This window comes from Gavialis gangeticus, unplaced genomic scaffold, assembly GCF_001723915.1.
Source record: "Gavialis gangeticus isolate Ggan-Ray unplaced genomic scaffold, GavGan_comp1, whole genome shotgun sequence".
Taxonomy (NCBI): domain Eukaryota; kingdom Metazoa; phylum Chordata; order Crocodylia; family Gavialidae; genus Gavialis; species Gavialis gangeticus.
The window spans coordinates 104,707,086-104,727,447 of record NW_017729031.1 but is presented as its reverse complement, the minus strand read 5'-3'; the positions used below and the strand labels follow the sequence as shown (position 1 = coordinate 104,727,447).

At 40.8% G+C, this 20,362-nt stretch overlaps 1 protein-coding gene across 1 annotated transcript in view; it reads left to right on the top strand.

Annotated features, from left to right (window-relative positions):
- ABI2 (abl interactor 2) overlaps positions 1–20,362 on the top strand; it is a 114,854-nt gene that overhangs the window by 75,677 nt on the left and 18,815 nt on the right. Inside the window, exons 6-11 of the mRNA XM_019522908.1 lie at positions 2,335–2,432; positions 3,468–3,614; positions 4,718–4,842; positions 8,750–8,908; positions 15,188–15,274; positions 15,609–15,782. Coding sequence (XP_019378453.1) covers positions 2,335–2,432; positions 3,468–3,614; positions 4,718–4,842; positions 8,750–8,908; positions 15,188–15,274; positions 15,609–15,782 — 790 coding nt within the window. The remainder of the gene's footprint in view (positions 1–2,334; positions 2,433–3,467; positions 3,615–4,717; positions 4,843–8,749; positions 8,909–15,187; positions 15,275–15,608; positions 15,783–20,362) is intronic.

Below are 20,362 nucleotides of genomic sequence, written 5' to 3'. Positions count from 1 at the left end.
TTTAGTCACATTTTTCTAAAGCGTTCTTGTGTGTCTTACGTAAAGGATCTTCATTAGTGAAGCTGGTAACTTATTTGCAGTGATTAGCTAAGTAGTAATTTTCAGCTGAACTCTGCTTATTTGGTTACTTCATTCTTCATGTACTCCCAGTTTTTTCTCTTTGTTCACCACTGACAATGGATGAACAGCAGACTTTTGAGGGTATTTTCTGCATCTGTGTGCAACCTGAAGCATAATGGAAATGTAATATTTTCTAGGTGATGTAATACAAATAATGTAATTTTAAAAATGATTTTATGAACTTTCTCCTAATTTGAAAAAAGTGTTGAAAGGTATGTTTAAGTTTGAGCCTAACTGTAAATCAATAGGTAGTAGTTATGAAACATTACATTTATCTATCCCTTTATTAATGAACCTGTAGGACAGAAGTTGAAACATCTAGGTTGGACTTTAAAGGGCACTCATACTGGTATCTACCTCAGATCCCATCTGGAGGCTTTTGAGGATTCATCCCATAGGGTTTAATGGTTTCCTGGAAGTTGCTGGCTTGTAAGTGACATGGGGTTGAAAGTTAATAAAGAATATTTGTTTTAGATGGGTTAAACAGGTAAGTGTATAATATTGATGTCTTTGACCCAAAAGACTAGGTGGTGGAGATGCTGCAACTTTAAAAAAAAATCCAGTTTTTGGGCTGTTTTTCAGTGTTCCGTGTATAGAATAAAATGCACTTTCTTTCCATCATACACTTTCCCTCTCTCATTCAAGTTGATGTAATTCAGTGCTTATCTAGACCCTCACTTGAAGTAACTTTAGATTTGTGTTGCTTAAAGTTGGCTTAAAGGACTTTATAAAACTGGTTGCAAGATATTTGCATAAATTCTTTGCAAGGTACATTTGCAAACCTAAATGAAGCTAATCTGAATATTTTGAGAATGTTGTGACAAAAATTCTGAAAATCCTGATACTAGCTGCTGCAAACACTTTGAGATTTTCATCTTCTAAGCATTAGAAAAAAGAAGTCAACTTTCAGTGTGTTAGCATACTCTAATATATTAATCCTTACACTAGTTAATAATCCACACCATTACTTAAACAGCAACAAAAATAAACACGTCTCAACTTTTGAAGTGATTTAGCTTCAAACTATAAGGGCGTAATTTGCCTTTAAGAATATTTTTGAACATCACTAACAACTTGATCACTGGGCCTTTATCATAAATATGGGTCAAGGTGGAGCTTAGTTGTTGGGAAGGATAACTGTTAAAATGAGAGAGACTTTTCTTTGTGAAATAAAACATGTTGCGTTTCCAAGACGGGGATCAAAAGCATTTAATAACTTAGGGGAGGGGAGAGACCCTGCAAAAATCAATTAACTTAAGTTAGACCTGGATTGCTGGATCCTATTTATGTGATAACAAATAGCTTTAGTATTTAAAATACCTAATAGAACCTCTCTTATTAGATCTATTGGTACATGCACTTATTGTCTGTACATCCAAGCAGAATGTTTAGATTTTTATGATTTTGTAAGTAGTAGTTGCATTAATGATTTCTGGATCAATCAACACTGAAGAGGACTGAAATATAAAGTATCAATAACTTCCATTTATAGATTAAAAATAAGAAAATAATCCAGGGAAGAAAGCCAGAAAGATCACATGATTTCTTTTGCTTGTTTCATACACTACAGAATTATTTTGCCAAATTCACTGAAATTAGCATGCGTATGTGACTTAAGTTTTTCGGACTGGGTTTGAAATATTAATATGAAACATTAAAAAAATATAGATTTATCTTTGAAAATAATTTTGTTTTAGAATAGCTAAAAATGCATCACCCTTCGAGCATAAAAATAATTAAGTATTTACTAGTTCTTTTACTTACTACGATGTAGCTTATTACATACACCGTACTTTTCTGCTTTTTAAAAAAATCACTGAAAGTATTCAGTAGTGTAATCAGAAATAGCTCCTGTTGTCTGTATGAGAGAGGGAGAGAGAAACTCTGTTGCTCTGATAATTGGGTATCTTAATTGGATCAGCTACAATATCAGTTCCACCAGTGATTTAATGTTTGTTTGATGGCCTAAAGGCAAATGCAGTCTCTCTGTACAAACCTTTGAAAACCCTATACAATGAAGAGTCCTTTGAGTGCAACTGTTGACTTCTAGCAGAGTAGAAATTGCATACGAAGTGCATGGCCACTCAGTTCTTTTTCTTTTTTTTTTTCTGTTTCAACCTTCCCCTGCCTCTAAGAATTAGTTCTTAAAGGAATCTTTCTCTCTTGTCCAAGTGTTGAACCTAGTAAAGGCCATTTTCTTATTCTTTTACACAGGTTAGTACACAGAATATGAAGATGGGTGGGCTGCCCCGTACTACGCCTCCTACCCAGAAACCACCCAGTCCACCAATGTCAGGAAAAGGGACTATTGGGTGAGTGTTTTACTGTACACTGTATTTTAGTGGAGAGTAAGAGGGCAAGAGAAATTTCTAAATGGACACTCTTATTCTTTCCTCGCCAGTCAAAAATGAAACTTGAAGCAAAGAGAAGTTTGAACCAGTTTCTTTTATACTGATGATGCCTTAAATTAAATCTAAGGTGACTTGTTAATAAAAGTAGACACTGAAAGTCACCAGAAAGTCTGTTCACAAATGTTTTTCTTCATTTTAGCTCTTTGTTAACTCTCTTGTGAAGGCTTAGCTGTGTGCTGTTCTGATGGATTGTACTATTTATTTAGAATACCTAATGGAATATCGGAATTGACATACTGTACTGCTGGTTGGGTATACGTGCTATGAACACTAATGCTTGCTTTCCAGTGAAACCTATGAAGTTGATATCTGCATTTTCCTTTAGAATCAAGGGTGCTTATCCTTTGGTCCAAGGAACAGATCCTGCTTCTGGAGCCATGCCATCTCACCCTCATGTTTCCCCATGGTTCCAGAAATTTGGCAGCAGCAGGGGAGTTATGGCAGTGGTAGTGTTAATTACCACTTCTCTACTGCCAAATTTCTAGATCCACGTGGAGTTCTGCTGGCTGGATAATGTAGCCCTGCATGCTAGATCATTGGTCCATGGTAGGGCTGGTGCACAGGGTCACGCTGAGGCTGGATCCAGTATGTGGCCACCTCTGCACCACTTGTCTGGCCCACATAGCTAAAAGGTTGAGCACCACTGTTTTAGATGATGGAATCTTTTAAGAATTGTCCTGAGCAACAACAGTCTTTCCAATTACTACATCAGTGTAGTTAGTGTGTAATGGCTTGTGACACCATCCTCAGTTCTCTCATCTTTCAAATTGGATATTGCAGGCATGTAAAAAAACAAAAACCCCAGCCTTCCCATGCCAACTTCTTCAGTCCCTTATTTTTTTGTTCTATATAACTGACTTTACTCTAGTAAAAGAGCTTTGGGTGTGTTGCATTGTGTCTGAATTTGCTTCCGTACATATGCTTTTTCTTGTGTAGGCGTCATTCTCCCTATCGCACACTGGAGCCAGTGCGTCCTCCAGTGGTACCAAATGACTATGTACCTAGCCCAACACGTAATATGGCTCCCTCGCAACAGAGCCCTGTTAGAACAGCTTCTGTGAATCAGAGGAATCGCACATACAGGTATTCAGTCTACTCCTGCACAAAATGTGGTTAGCATTATATGGTAATCTGTACAATGTACCAGTACTAAAAACTAAGCGAAACCAAATTGGTACCCTACGAGAGAACCTTGCAGATTCACGCTGGTGACTGGGAAACCCTTACATATTGGCAAGTGGACACTGTTAAATCAGGAAAATTGTATTGCAACGTTCTTTGTTCATTTGCTGCCACATGATTTTAATTTTATCATAGTTTTTTAATGTATTATTAAAATGTATTAGTTGAAAAAATGAAGTCTTAGTGGGCAGTCTTGTAACAACACCATTAAATCTTTTCAGTCATCTTGGTAGATATATAATGAAGCCTGTCCATTGGAGAAATACAGATTGGTACATTTGCTTTTGTGGGTCACTGTATGTTACATTTTCTTGCCTAAAAATAAGCTTTGAGACTTTATGGTGAAAAGTGCTAAAGAGTTCTGTAAAAACTGTAATAACAGCTGTGTATGTCTGAAGATAGATGTATTGAACCCAGAAATGGACTAAAGTCATTGTATACAATAGAATATGTGGTTTTGGCACTGACTGCTAGAGGATTTGATCACTCTTTTGACTTGCCAGAGAAGTAAAATGCTGCCTGAGGGCTAAAGTTCTTGTGACATGTTAGTTAAAATAAGCTTTATGCTGTAGCTGTCTAAACACAAAAATGGACTTCGTTGAATTCTGGAAGTTTTATTAGAGTAAGACACCTCAAATAATACTTAAGGTAAGAGCATGTAGAGTGGAGTCTTGCTAGTCTGCATTCTGTTATAATCTGTATGGAATGCGAGGATTCTCTTTGCTCAGCAGAAATTTACTCTCATAGTAGTGACATCATTTTCTTTTATATTTGGCTCCCAAAGTGTGATATACTTGTGTAAATTTACTAATACCAAAGGAAAGATTATTTTTTTCCATCAAAATCAAGTGATGTGCAGGGGGGAGAAGTTTTTGTTAAATCGCTTCTTTAGTCCTTTGTTTTCCCAGTCACTAGTGTGAATTAGCAAGGTTCTCCAGTAGGGAGTTCATGTTTTCCCCCTCTGGAATGGTGTATTAATGTTTTGGTTATTTTGGTTTCCTTAGCAGCAGCGGGAGCAGTGGAGGGAGCCACCCGAGTAGTCGAAGCAGCAGTCGAGAGAACAGTGGAAGTGGAAGTGTGGGTGTTCCTATTGCTGTTCCTACTCCTTCTCCTCCCAGTGTCTATCCAGGTAAACAGAAATCCCAAATTCCTCTCCTTCCTTTCTTGTCCTAAAGTTGGAGTTTACTTACCATTGACACTAGGTATCTTGCAAACACGAAGAGAATTTTCGGCATCAGTTTTCAAGACCATATACATTCTAAAAACTTTTCAGCGCTAATTTGCCTGTGTGGAAATATATGGTAGATCCTGTGCCTAGTACATGCCTTCCTATTTATTTTATGTCAGTGGTTCATCAAAACCTTTTGCCTAGGCTTCTAATTTGACTGGATTTAGGTCATGGTAACTGTTCCAGGGAAAAAAAAAAAGAAGTCCTTTATGCAGTCCTTTATAACAAAAGAAGTCCTTTATAATGTTGTCTCACCTCCAGTCTGTCCATGGGAGACATTTAAAAGTTTGTTTAAAAAATTGACACAGATACAAGCCTTCAGTATACTCATGAAAAATAGCCGATTTTCATGGAAAGCTTGTATGTATACTCCCTCTTCCACTCATGTTGTCTGGTGAGCATTATCTGTAATGCCTTCTGTAGTCCCCTCCATGAAATAGAAAAAAATGTACTTGGCTAAATTGTGTTCTGAAAAATATTAATTTTTTGTGCCAAAATTGCCATATGAATCCCCTCTGTTTCCCCTCTGCTAGGAAACTTGATTTTGTTCAAAAGGTGAAGTGCTGTGTTGCAGGTTGCAGTATAGTGAGGCCACCATCTATGAAAAATAATGACTTGCAGTAAGGAGTCCAATAAATAGTTATCTATGGTCTTAAAATCCAACAGTAAGCTTCCTTAACCCAAGTACCCTTATTTGCAGCATATGTAGGAATGATCCTTTCTTTAACAAAGACTTCATTTTTCTCTCATTCTCTTGCACTTTCTAATACGTTACATATTGGCTGAATAGCTAACGCTGAATGGTTGGGAAGCTTTTCTAATCCTTGCTGACCTGATCTCCTTATTAACTTCACCTCTTCCTCCTCTCTTCACTTAGCCCCTGCTGGCTCAGCTGGCACTTCTCCCCTTCCTGCTACCTCTGCACCTGCCCCTGCCCCTCCTGCTACTGCCCCCTCCTCTGCTGCCCCAGATGCTGCTGCTGCAGGAGCCCAGCCCCTTGCTGATGGCTTCACCTCTCCAACTCCCCCTGCTGTATCTTCCGCTCCTTCTGCAGGTGAGTCCCCCCTCCATTGTATGGGCAGATGAGCCAAGGTGTGATCACAATCTGAAGCTTTTCGAAGCATCTTCACAGTCGATTGTATGGTGTATTATAACTTATTATGTTTGTGGAAGTTAGAATAATGCAAGCTCCCAGAGGAACATCTGTGTAGGAAGAAAGCAACAATTCTTTTAGGCTTCTTTTTTGTTCCTCTTTCAATATTGGAATGAAAATGGTGTATCTAATGACTTGGGTTGTATGCAACTTTTTCATGGGCCAGAAATTCTGCTTTCCGTTAGTTGTTAAGTCATAATTATACCTACTGAAATAGAAACTTTAATACACAAATTGGTGAGTGGATTTCGATCCAAGAACTTGTTCAATAGGTGTTTTTTATACAGAATGAACTCCTGCTAGCTTTCTTAATGTTTAAAAAGGCACCCTGCATTTTTCATTTTCTAACTTGAGTTGTAACACATGGTATTTTTTTTTTTAATTGGATGCTGCATTGGGGTATAAAGATTTGCTTTCAGTACCTCAAATACTATATATACCTGTTGTTTGCAGTCATTGACTGTAGTGATTTCAGAAGGCCACATGTTATTTTTGATGTTTAATAACATTGGTCTATGATAGGCTTATTTAGGAATTATATAAAGGACCAGAAAATGTTCTTTTAGTGTTTAGTTAAAGGGTTAAGTTTGGTATTTATCACTATATTCTAATCTGTAATAGAATTCTTGTCATGGTCCTGGAAGCCTTTAAGCTGTGACATATCTAAGTGCAACAAATCATCCTAATGTCTGAAGTACCTGTACATTCAGCAAATAAGATTGATCAGTCAGCAGTTGAACTGACCTTCAGATTTTGGGGGTGGGATGTATATGTGCGCACGTGTATGTAAATAATAACAACAACAGTAAGTCTTAAGCCCTGCTGCTTTCTTGTTTTATGACAAAAATAACCAGAATTGAATGGAAGTGAATAACTATAAATCCCTGTAAAGTTCTGTAAAAGAAATTCTATTTACCTGATCATTATTCAAATCATAGTTCAAAATAAAAATATCAGCCAAGTACTCGCTCAGTTCCCCTGAAATGGAATATATGAGGATACTAGTTACATTGTTCACCAGGATTGTATTATCCAGCTCGGAAAAAACAAAAACCCACTGACTGCCGCTGCCTCCCCCTTTCCGAGATGGGGAGACCCACCACAAAAGCTCTGTAGAAAAGACATAAGGGAGAAAATTTGCATAATTTGTGAAACAAAATGTATTCTATTTTTATAAATATAAGAAGTCTGTTACTTGAACATTATGTAAGCAAAGGAAACATCCAGTATGTTAGTCACTGGTCTACAGCTTAATGTACCTTGTACCTCTTGGGCATTTAATCTTGGATACTGGGGGCATTTACTCTTACATACTGGCAGTCTACAATGTTAGTTTTCTTCATGTCCCCTCTTTTATAGCATTTTGACCAAACCAGTCCTGACTATTATAAGACGCTGTGGCGTCTTGATTGATTCCAGCTGTTCTCCTGGAGGCATCTTTCTCCAATCACAAATCATTCCACTCGTTCTCTCCTGAACTTTCTATAACCAAGAGATCCATGTATAGTGTTATGGGGATAAAAACTTGCAAACAGAAGAAATAGCCAGTTTTTGTTAACTACCAATATTATTCTTCAGAACCTTAATTATATGGTAAATGCAGATGAAAATTAACTGTCTTGTCTCACCTGACACCATTCATGAACCAACAATGACATTCAGCTTCAATTAGTAATCTTCCAAAATGTGAGAAGCAAGAATTTTCATGGATGATGTCCTTTATTGGAACAGCTGCATGTTTGGGATAGACTTAGAGAAGCTTCTGAAGGCAGCATATTCTTCTTCAGGTCACTGCATTTGAAAGCTTGTCTAAGTCTATCCCAACCATATGATTGGTTCAACAGAAGATATCACCCACAAAAACCACTACCCTTCCAACAGTGATTTGTATGCTGTAGTTCAGGGTAAGCACATACTGTTTACTAGGTATCAGAATCAGTTAGTCTGATATAGAAATTTTGTGTTGCAGTGTTAGAATTGGTTTGAATGAAGAAGCAGCTTTTAAGGAGTTGATTCATTTGATGGGGTTTTTTTTTAAAGAAAAAAGATTAGGTTTCCACCTTTTGCAGGACCTTTATTTCTTTCCATTCTCCAGAAATAATCCAGTACATATTTCCTAAAAGCAGGGGCTGAGATGCAGCTAATGTGCCAAGGCTGGATCTTTAATCATCTTTGTAGTTTTTAGATATTATCTTCAGTTAGATTAATGGATACCTTGTGAATAATTTGGTTGACTTCAGAACACAGCATCTTTATTTGAAATGTGAGTGAGACTTTATTTCAGTATGAAATAGATCTTCACTGACTGTGTAGGTTTTAGGGGTTTGTTTTGTTTGTTTATTTGGTGAAACATTATATAACATCAGTAACTGGAAACTTTTGTTTTAAAACTTAGTTTTCCTTTCCTTTTTCTTGTATTTGCTTTTGTTGGTTGTACTGATTCTGGCAAGTGAGCTGGAGCTGTTTGTTGCATCAGTTTTGAGGCGTTCAGTGTTCAGCTAGTCTGGCAATTTAATAGTATTTGTCCAATTCAGATTTGGGCATACATTTTCCAAACAATGTCTCAGTCCTTGGAGTGAGTACTGGGTACAGGTGTAAGAAAGCCAGACTTTCTTCTTTTTCTCTTGCCTAACCCCATTCTTTCTTTCCAACCAGGTCACCCTGTTCAGTTCTACAGCATGAACAGACCTGCATCTCGGCACACCCCCCCAACAATAGGCGGCTCCTTGCCATATAGGCGTCCTCCTTCCATCACTTCACAGACAAGCCTTCAGAACCAGATGAATGGAGGACCTTTTTATAACCAGAACCCAGGTTAGAAAGTTACTGTAGTATATTCATTTCAAAACACCAGAGTATTGGCTCAGAATTCAAGACTCTGAAGGCTGATGTTGTACTGATGCTACAATGCTTTATGCTGTTGGGGAAGCCCCAGAACCACTCCTACTCTGCTCCAGCTGTGGAGAGCAGTTGCATAAAGTTCTGAGCTCAGTTGGAAACAATGGCAGTGGTGGGCAGGCACACTTTTCCTTAACCTGCTCCCTGCCTGGCCCCTCTGGGACTGAGGGGCTCCAACTGTGCCTCCCTCTGCCCTCTCCCTACCATGGTCTGAGAAGTGGTATGCTACACTCCCCTTTACAAAATCCTAGAGCTACTTTTGGGTAGAACAGATCTAATGTCTGTGGTGGCAACTATGGATCAGTACACTGTTAATAAAACATGGAATGGAACGGACCTTTGCAGACTGGATCAAGTTCTTTTGGGTCAGAACTGGCCCATGGGCTATAGGTTGCAGACCTATGCCTTGTGTCTTTACCTGACTCACCCATCCTATATCAGTCCTGGAGTAGGATTAGTGTTTTGTCTTTTATGGGCCACTAGAATTCTAGTTCTCCATTCCTACAGCCTAAAGCCTTGCGTATATTTCTCCCTCCTGACTGTTGGTCCTCCTCGGAGGCAGGCTTTGCCATGGAAGGCTAGATGTAGCAGGGTTCCAGCCCCCATTAGGTCAGTTTTCATATATGATGTTAGTATGATTCAGGGGAGCTCAACCTCTGGCCTATGGGCCAGATGTGACCCATGGCACTGTCATGCAGCCCACAGGGCTCTCTGTGAGTTCAGAAATGTGGTGTTAGGAGAGTGGTGGCACCATTTCCTTGCTGCCAAATCTCTGGATACAGAGAGCGCCCCAGGCCCTGCACATGGTGCTCGATCCTGCCATGTAGGGCTGGGCAGCAGTGACGCGAGGCCCCAGGGCCCAATTCTGATGCACAGAGGGATGGGAGGGGGTGGCACTGGGCCCGGGAGCCCAATCCTGGTTGGGGCTGGGAGGATGTGGCACCAGCCTAAGCCCAGCACGAGGGGAGTGCCAGTTCCTCCAGGATCCAATCCAGGTATGTGGGGCCAGGAGGGGGCAGTGCCAGGACCCAGTCCAGCTTGCAGATGGGTCCCCTACTATTCATTTGGCCCACAGGGCCAAAAAATTGAGCACCACTGTTCTAATTGATGATCTGTCTTTATGTAGACTGAGTCATTATGTTTTTGGTTTTGAGGCCAGTGAGTTGTGTCCTGTGTCTGTGGCCCCTTCTACACGTTATAGGTATCGTGCAATTAACTGGTTAATTGCAGTTACCTTGATACGAGCTACATGTGCAAAGTAGTTATTACACCACAAAAATTTCCAACCAGCTGTAACATTAGATCTAAAAAATGTGCACTAACTTAATAGCTGGTTGCTGTCGAGCTTTAATTTGCTCTTGTAGCATGACCTTCCTTGCAGCTGGGAGCCCCTGTCAGCTGACGAGGCTGCAGGCCACAGGGGTGCACCATGCCCAGCCAAGGCTGGGAGTCCTGCAACTGAGGGGGCCTCTTGGTTCTGGCAGCTGGGGGGATGTGGCTGCCTTGGGAGTGCGCAAGACCTCAGGGCTGGGGGATTGTGGCTGCTGTAACCCCCTAGCCTCAGGGGTGTGTGAAACCTTTGGCATGTGGGATCACAGCAGCCATGGCTTCCCACCCTAGGGGAGTGTGGGCATCCCCATGACTTGGAGCCCCCCAAATGAGGGAGGTCCTGGCCATGGAAGCTTGCTTCTTGCCAGTTCAGGGGGAGCCCAGATTTGGGCTCCCCCTGCACTGGTAATAAGGCATGATGGGATCTAATGTACGATCCCGTAATCACGCCTCCTGCTATACATGTGTGACATGGCAGGAATCACGGTTGCGTGGATCGTGTATTAGATCCCATTGCACTTTTACCTGCATATGTAAAGGGGCCCTGTATCTGTATATGAAAGGTAATAGCCATTAATATAAACACAGCTGTTTCCCATGTTTTGATCAGAGAGGAATCTAGTGCATGCAACAACAGTGGAGAAAGGAAGATTTCTTTTAGGCAGAAGGTGCAGAAAGATACTGTAGCAGTGTTTAACAGTTATTGGTTTGCAAATATTCTTATTGATACTTAGAATGTTTACATGCAAGTGCTGGATTGTTTTTGTATTGGTTTTAATTGTAAAACTGAGCTTGGAAGTAAACAGTTCTAGCATCTGATCTGGGGGGTTCGATCAGACACAAACATATTTCATCTTTAGCTGCTAGCTAGCCTCCAAAGAGACATTATTTTTTGTCTAGGAGAAGGAACTGGTGGGTGGGGGTGAGAATGCATAAGTAAACTCCATACTAGGTGATATCTGTAATGTACATTATATGCAGTATTGACGAATGTGGAGGATAGAGGCAGAGGGGAAGAGTAGCTATGTAGGAAATGGATTGAACTAAAATAAGATGCCTTACAGATTGCCTTTGTGGTAAAGAGGATTTTCAGCATAACCAGAATAGTGTTGCTCTGTATTTCTGTTTTTAATAAGAGGATGGCTCTTTGTTGTGTTGCCCAACGGATGATCATAAAAGATGCCAGATATTCTGTGAATAAGTTATGTAACTATAATTCAGGCTGTTTACCCAAGAAGAAAGTAGTGATTAAAGCGATTATTCACTTGACCTCTAAGGCATGAATAGAATGACTTCCATGGTAGGGACATTTGGCATGTAAATAAAGAGCTGCAAGCAAGAGATTGCTTTTATATCAATGTCCTGGGCAAAATGTGGAATTTTAGTTGCATTCAGATGGAATAAAGCATGGTCTTTGGAGCTGGACCCCAGGAAGGAGGAACTCCAAAGTTGAATACATTAAGTTAATAATGTTGAGGGTGGCATATGACCAAAGAAGAGCTTTGGCAGGAGAGAGGACCATAGTTCCTGGCTGGATCTGTTGAAGAGAGGGAGCTTGTAGAAGCTTGTGCAGAAAGAAGGGCCCTAGGGGCTTGTGGAGAAGAAATGGGGGTATCAAAATAGGTTAATCCCACCTTGCTTCTGTAGGATTTTTGGCACTGAAGCAGGTGCTACTTTTTTTCCAGGGGTGTGTGGGTGTTTTGTATTGGATATTCATGCTGTTTTTTTTCCATGGAGTTTATATGTTTTAAGCATAACCTTTCCATTTGGAATATAGGCTTTTACCCAGAGTGATTAGGAGATCTTTGTGTGTGTGTGTGTGTGTGTACAAATAAGCATCGGTTTATTTGAACTTATATAAATGTGCTTAAAACTGGGTTCTGCAGAATAATTGTGCTAAAAACTTTAAGGATCCACTGCAAATTGCAGATTCTTCTTTGAGAATTGCCTGTATGGATCGTTGCTTGTGGGTTCAGTGCAGTAGCAAAATCTTCTAGAAAAACATTAGCTTTAGTGTTGGCAGAACAGCACTGATGTCTGTACTGAAAGCGGAAGTACATGTCAGCACAGAGTTATCTGCTGCAGTGTTGGGAGTCCAAAAAAGCATTAGTGCCTGGATAATGTAATTCAGAAAAAACAGGAAAAACAGGGTATTGATAGCACCATAGTCCTTTTCCTCCCTGAATGGTGGGGAGAAGACTCACTGTCAACTTGTCATCTCCCTCCATTGGCTCTTAAGTACCAAGGGAGATTTGTATGAAACAGTTTGGCATCAGCCTTTGCTGAACACTGAGGCTCTGTCATAGACCTGGTGACATTTGCCAGTGCTGAAAAAAATAAAATAAAAAATCAGGTTTTGGTGCCAACCCTCTTTCTCAGCACCAATGACAAATCCTGTGCTGTTTGGTTGTCCCGTGCATAGAGCTTTCCTTGCTACTCCATTCTAAACTTTGACACAGGAATCTTTCCTGGGAGTGTGAAGCCTTTGCATGCAGGCAGTCTGTGTGCTACACAGGCAGCTCAAGGCTTGTGCTGATGTTCCTTTGCATCCAGCCTCATTTAGGTTTTTTATCATCCCAGCTTGCCTGGATTAGAAAGCAGACAGGTTTCTTAACTTGACTAATATTTGTGCCACCCTTGCCCTAATCCTAAGGTCTTTTTGGCTGATGGAAACTTTCTGAACCTAGCAAATACCTTCTGTCACATTGGTTTCCCAGCAGCAGTCGTACCATTCTGGAGAATTTTAGTTATTGATGTAACCAGGGATCTGGGCTTTTTGTTCACCACAGTAAAACGTGGATGTTTTCATTTTAGGGAGAAAAAGTAGGAAATGGTGGGTGTCCCTTTGCAGAGTTCCAGCTTGCAAGGGGCTGCGGGGAGTGAGAGGGCGGTAGTCAGGCAGAGGGCTCCATGTACATGTGTGCATGCACACGTGCACATGGCTGCCAGGCAGCCTGCAGAGCAGCTCCTGCAGGTAAGTCTGGCACAGGGGAGGGCGGGAGTGAGAATTGAGGATCCCATAGTGAGGGAGGGAGATGGGCAGGGTTGGGGCTTCAGGCTCCGCTCCACCTCAGCAGCCACCATCTTCTGTGGGTGGCAGCTAGGGCTCAGGTGCTGCTGGGGGTGTGGGCAGGGGGCTGCGGACCTGGGTTTCTGGCCCTGTAGCCCTGAGTACATGGATTGTTTACTGTGTTAGCTATGCTTCCCTTCTTTGCAACTAGCAAAGGTCGTTGAGACATCCTGTTGAAGTTTTAAACCAGTGATTCTCAACCAGGGTGCTGTGGCACCTTAGGGTTCCTTGGGATCCTTTCAGGGGTACTGTGGAGTGCAACACAATGTTAGCACTGTTAGGTCTGCAAGCATGATTTACAGTATAAACCTGGAGATTTCAAATAGGAGTCCAGAACTTTCTGAACTGTTGTGATTTTTTTCTGTGTTTTTGCCACAGAATTATTGCTCTATTTTTCTGTAGTAAAAATTGATGAAAACCAAAAGCTGGCATTTTTGAGGGGTGCCTCAAGCCTAAAAAAAGTTGAGAACTACTCTTTTAGACTTAACTTACTGTCTTCTAGACCAGCAGTTCTCAGCCTTTTGCACCTTACGTCGCACCTATGTAAGGTCAAAAAATCCTGATCTCACCGGTCAATGAGCGGGAGGGGTCCCTCAGAGGCTAGTCGAAGGAGCGGGGAGGGGGACCCCCAGTGGCCAATTGAAGCACACAAAAGCAAAACCGTAAGTCCCGCCGTGGCACTTCCAGTTTTGCCATTGTGACCTGGGTAGGACGCGTCCCACCGGTTGAGAACCCGTTCTAGACATCAGTCTGCAGAATGGATGGATTTGTGCACAGCCTTAGAAGTGGACCTGAAACATAGCATAAAGTTTTGAATTCATATGGAGCTGGACAGCAAACTTTTTTAGGTGCATTTGAAAATCTCAGCCTTAATAACTTTCCCTAATCACTTGAAAAAGGATGTTCAGAAAGAATAAATGGTATGCAAAGCGTTTTTCCCCAGGGAAATGATTACAAAGCAATACTACCCCAGATTGAATTTGAATAATAATTGCCCAAACATTGCACATTCTGTCCATGTTTACTGTCAAATTTAAACACTTGAACAGAAAAATATACAGAAAGGAGCCTGGGCATGTGCCACAACTAGTCTTAAGGTATATATACGCTAAAATCACTGTCGATACTGCAGTTAGGGGGAGATGGAGTTGGGGCTAATCTTGCATTGAGACATGAAGTGTAAACATCTTAGTTGTCTGTCAAAAATGATGCAAGCAAATTCTCAAATATGTGAATTTGCAGTTGGGTAGATGCAAGTATAATTTGTTATACCACATGCATGTTGCCTGAAATCTAAATATTGTCCAGAAAGATAAGTAAACTCTACTGGCATTGAAAATGTATACTTTTCTTTTATGCTTGGAAATACATGTATATATTTTATGTTAAGAGTAGCAAGAGAATCATGCTGTCATTTTTCTGCACATATCTTGTACCTTAATATGCTGGTTTTTTGAACAATTACCGTAACAAGGTCATATAAAGCTATACATTAAAAGAGCTTGCTGGAAGGTTAGAGCCAGCAAGTACATAGACTTTTTTTCCTACCACTGTAGAAAAAAACCTAAGGTGGAAAGGTTTGATGAGAGCTGAGTGAGATATTATGGTAGCCTGTTCCAGTTACATTCTTGAAGTTATTGTTAAAAGACCCTTTGAAGCCTATACTACTTTTGTTGTCATTTGTATTCGCATCTCCTTTGGCAGACTGCTGTAGGGTCTGAACAATGATGTCTGCTTTTTTGTTTGCTGTTTTTTTCTAATATAATACTTTTTTCTTTTCTTGCTCTGTGCTGCAGCATCTCTTGCTCCTCCTCCCCCCTCCATCCTACAGGTAACTCCACAGTTACCACTAATGGGATTTGTGGCCAGAGTCCAAGAAAATAGTAAGTTTGCATCTTTCTTTGTTCTGATTGGCTATTGTGTGAGGCTTCTGCTTTGTATGTGCAAAAAAAAAAATCCAGGTGTATGTAGCCAGAATTTTGACTTTCCTACTGTCTCTGTTTTTAGCAATTTCAGGTATACTAGGAAGGAGAGAGTAAACTTATTGTGTCAGGAGAATATGATCTTTCTTCCTCCCCAGTCTTTTAGCAAGTCTCTGAATTCTAGTTATAGATTTCAGTGCAACTACCTGGGGATCCTTTGAGAGAGGGATTTCTGTTTTAACCTGCTTGCATGCCTCCGGAGAATTGCCATGCTGATCTTGTTGCTTATTTTTAGTTTCAGATACCCCTCCTCCTCCTCCACCTGTAGACGAGCCAGTCTTTGATGAATCTCCACCTCCCCCGCCACCTCCAGAAGATTATGAAGAGGAGGAGGCAGCTGTGGTGGAGTACAGTGATCCCTATGCCGAAGAAGATCCTCCTTGGGCACCAAGGACCTACTTAGAAAAGGGTAGGTTTAAGGGTACCAGACTTGGTGGTGTTTTATATTATGCAAAAGTTCAGAATTTGTGTAGTTGTGTAAATGAGAACCTTTCAGTAATCTGTTGCTTGGTCGGAATGATCAGAAATGTTGTATTGTTTCTCTACTATTACACAAAGACCTTACTTCCTGACCATTGTGTAAAGAGTGAGAATCATGCTCAGTGATTTTTTTTTCTTGCTGGGCAGTTGACCCCTCCAGTATTTTTGCTATGATAAAGGAATATTCATAGGTAAAAGGACTGACAGAGAGGAGAGAGAAACTAATACTGATGAGAACATTACTTGGATAGGTGATACAGTTGTCAAATCATCTAGGAAATTGTATACTATTAGTGAGACTTGAAATGTTTGTGCCCTAATGCAAGGAGGCTGGAGGATGAAGTGAAAGTAGAACTAGTAGAACAGGAAGTGAAACCAGAGGCATAAGGATAACAAGGCCAACGTGGAATATAAGTCTGACTGGAACACAGGTATTGAAGAATACCTGCTAGAATGAAGACTTAGAGATTTGAATGTGGAGGAAGTTTGGAATTTCTATAAGGTGAAAAACTTATCTGGAAATTCTGTCCCAGGGGCAAGGGGAAAACAAAAGGAAGACATTTGAAGCAAGCAAAGAGCCTTCAAGGAAAGGAGAAAAAGAATTGATCAGCACAGAAAGTCTTAGGGGTCAGGAAGTATAGGGGAGAAAGCAAGAACTATCAAAAGGCATGTTGTGTTAAACCTTACAGAGGAAATGAAATACAATAAGAAAAGGTTTTTCAGCAAAATAAAAAAGAACAATGAAAAGAAATAGTTACATTTAGGTGGTGAGGATAGGATGAGTATTAAAGGTAATATTGGCACGATACCAAATTGAGATGAATACTTTGCTTCCATTTTTAATAGGGGCAAAGGAGTAAACATGGGAACAATGGAAGGTGGCAGTTGGGAATGAGGCTATGGAAATAGCTGTGACTGTGGTAGTATTAATATCACTTAATCCATGTAGGACAAGCCTTTTGCACATTACTTAATGCAACAGAAGATATTCAGAGTGCATTGTTATGCTACTCTGATTTTCCTGCCCCTTTTTGTTTGGATCCTTGGACTCTTTGGCCTTGGCTGCTCAGGCCTCCAGTGATAAGGACAGATTTAAACAGTTAGAACAACAAGAAAATGAACTATCTTGGGTCCTGCTAATTGTGAAAGAGTGGCTCTGTGTCCCTATGCTGTTTGAAGGACATCTGCTGTCTGTTCCTGCTGCAGTGTGTGCTGCTCCTGTGATGGCACTGGGGGCTTGGCCTCAGATTAAAATGTCCATGATCAGTTATTTTGGCCTTCTCTCAAAGGCTAGCTCATGAGATGAGCTGTAGTTTTCCCAACATTTTTCTCTCTGCTTGACTTAAATGGAAATTTGTGGGACAAAACTTAAAAAGTGCCTCCCCATCCCCAGGTCTTTGTTCTTCCCATGTTTTAAAGACATGCTACAACTAGTGGAGGCACGAGAGCTTCTCAAAAAATGGCAGTAAGAATATCTTAATGGAAAACGCATGTCAGGTATGAATCCAAACATTGCAGCTGCTGCTTTTCCCAGTGGCTTCACAGGGAAAGTGGCCTGCAATCACCATTTTTCCCCACCAGAGCACGTGAAGAGTGTCTGCAGCTTGTGTGGTAGCAGGGAAAAGTGACTGCTGCTGAACCTGCAGCTGCCATGAGAGAAAAGAGCTGGCTGCAGATGCTTTCCTCTTGCCACCTCAGGGAAAAGTAGCAGCAGCAGGAACTTTCCCTGTGTAGCCGCGGGGGGGAAAAAAAGGTGGCAGGGGCAGCTAGGTCCTAGTACTTGTCTGCCATGCCCTAGCCTGACTGACCTGATTTTGGTCAGTGGCCCACAGTGTAAACAAGTTGTCAACCCCTGCAGTAGAGTGTCAGTAGTGAGATGGCTGGTAACTGAGGGGGTCTGATGTGGATCAGTGGAGCAGTTTGTCTTTGACGGTTAGAAACCTCCACTGTACTGGTTTCTGTGCGAATGGATGGCACGTTTTCCTTCAGGTCAGGAAAAGTACAGGCCACTTCAATAAGTGTTTTCATTTTCTGATCAGGTTGATTGCTGCTTTTTTAACATTTGCTTTCTGTTTCATTCTCCGGGCAGCAATGGAGCGTGCTCAACATTTACTCAGATTTTGTCCTTTCCAGCATTGTTAGTGATACAGTGCTTTTCTGCTGGGTGAAGCTTTCACATTTGTTAATGTATTTGACAGGAACAGTAAATCCCAAGGATTTCCTCTAAACCTTTCCAGATGCGAGATTCACTTTTTGGGGCTGTCATGATATTTCCCAGCTTTAAATTATCATCCAAGTATTCTTCCACGAAATAATATTTGTTGAATCGTCAGTAGCCGTGCCCTCTGACTCTGAGCAAAACTTCAGAGAATCTTTAATCCACTGAAGGGTAAAGGAGACTCCACTGTGTTGCATGATCTCATAGGTCTGTGTCTACTGATACAGGATTTTGCAAAAGTCTGACTTAATTGGATCAGGACATAAGCCCCAGACCTAATGGGGCTAGTTGAAACTAAAGTGGAGAAAATCACCATTCTGTCTGCTTAAGTTTTAGGTAAAGGAACACAACTTCCCTTTCTACTCTTACTGGTTCTACTGGTTCTTTAGCGCAATATAGTGCGAGAGATCTGGAGACTCTTGGGTCTTCAGAAGAATGAATTAATTCTATTCCAAAAGCAGAGTCAATAGTCAACCTCAGTTACAGCTCTGCAACCCACAGTTTTCAAGGGGCTGCTGAGGTTTAACTGGGTAAACAGTTTTGTTCAGTAAACATTTCTTTGTCATAAGTGAACCCAAATAAAACCAGCTTGACTTTTAAATCCTAGAGTGAATTTGCAGTGTCATCAGTTAGGAGGAAAACTCCTTTTACTTATGATAGAATAAATGTGATGTGGAAGCCTAAGCTGCTCCAAACGTGGCTTCCCAGCATGCCATTTTAGCCATGCTTTTTAACGTATTGGGGAACTAAGTAATTAAATATTTTTGGAGCAGGATTAATTTCTAGGTGGTAACTAGCATCCTTAAATAGGCTGAAAGGAGCCATCTAGGCCAGACAAACAAAGGGTAAAGAAATCAAATGGGTAAACGGGACGTGGCAGCAAGAGGATTATTTGTCAGCTTGCAGAATGACTCCAACAAAACCATTACTCTTCTGTAGCAATTTCGGCTGTATGCACATTTGGCTGCAGACTACAGCAAAAGGAGAACAATTTGTTTTTATTCTGTTTCCCTTGTCAAAGGAATTCTTTCTTCCTCCCACCACAGATAGCTTTTGCAGAAACCCTAGAGAGGCCTCCTTTTTTCACAGTGACAGCAGCCAGGAGCTGCCTGCTGCTGCCAGTAAGCAGTACTTGGAGGACTTCTGACATGCCAGAGCAGAGGTGGGGTTTAATTTTAATTTGATCAAAACTAGTTGGGATATCTCCTCAAACTGTTTGTGTTGGACCTTTGCCCCTGAATATTGCTTTTCTTACAAGTAAGCTTGGAGTTGCAGTGGTTTTTTCAACAATGTTCAGCAGCTTAGCTTTGTTAGTAAAAGAAGGCTTGGAAAGAGATTTGAGAATTTTTTTTAGTGGTGTAAATTCATCATGGATTCAGGCTGTTTTTATTAGACCAGCTGACTAAAGTAACAACTTCAATATGACTAAAGCTATCGTCAGTATGAAGAAGAAAAGAATGCACAAGGAGCAAACCACTGAAAATATATACCTTGATTATAAAGAAAAATCAGTAAAACATCAAGTAATTAAATGGACTGAACATCAAGTACATATCAGTTAATAATTATCAATTAAATAAAAATATTAAACATCACTGGATCTAAACTAGATCCCTGACGAACCCCAGTCAAAATGATCTGCTGACCTAACATCAGTCTACTTGTTTGCAGGTGTTCAGCCAAGTATTTATCCACCTAATGTAGTCTTATCCAGTAGTCCCATCCAGCGCATGTTTCTCTAACTTTCTAAAAATTTTTCTAACTTCTCTAAAATGTCATGTTGAGAGTATGTCAAAGGTCTTAAAGTCCAGGTGTATTATCCATCACATTCTCCGCATCCCATCATCCACCAAACTATTAATTACACTGTCTAATAAAGAAATCAAATTGGTATTATTTGTTCCTTACAAGCTGTGTTGGCTGTTGATGATCATCCCCTCATCCTCCAGATATTTACAAATGGAAAGTTTTATAATTTGTTCCATCAACTTCCTGAGTATTGAAATCAAGGTCACCAATCTTTAACTGTCCTTCTTTTTTCCCTTTGTAAAGGTAGGTGCAATGCTAGCCCTTCTCCCAGCCTCTGGGACCTTGCCTATAATGCATGGGTTGGCAAATACTATAGCCCATGGCCTGGAGACTTCTTTACCCAGTGTCCACACACAGGACTTTTAACAAACTGTTAGAGAATTTAAACTGGGGAGTCCTGGTAGAATTAATCCAAGGGGGCTGAAGGAACTGGGTAAAGAAATCTCAGGGCCACAGACCTGAGTATACAGGAATCTCGGGCT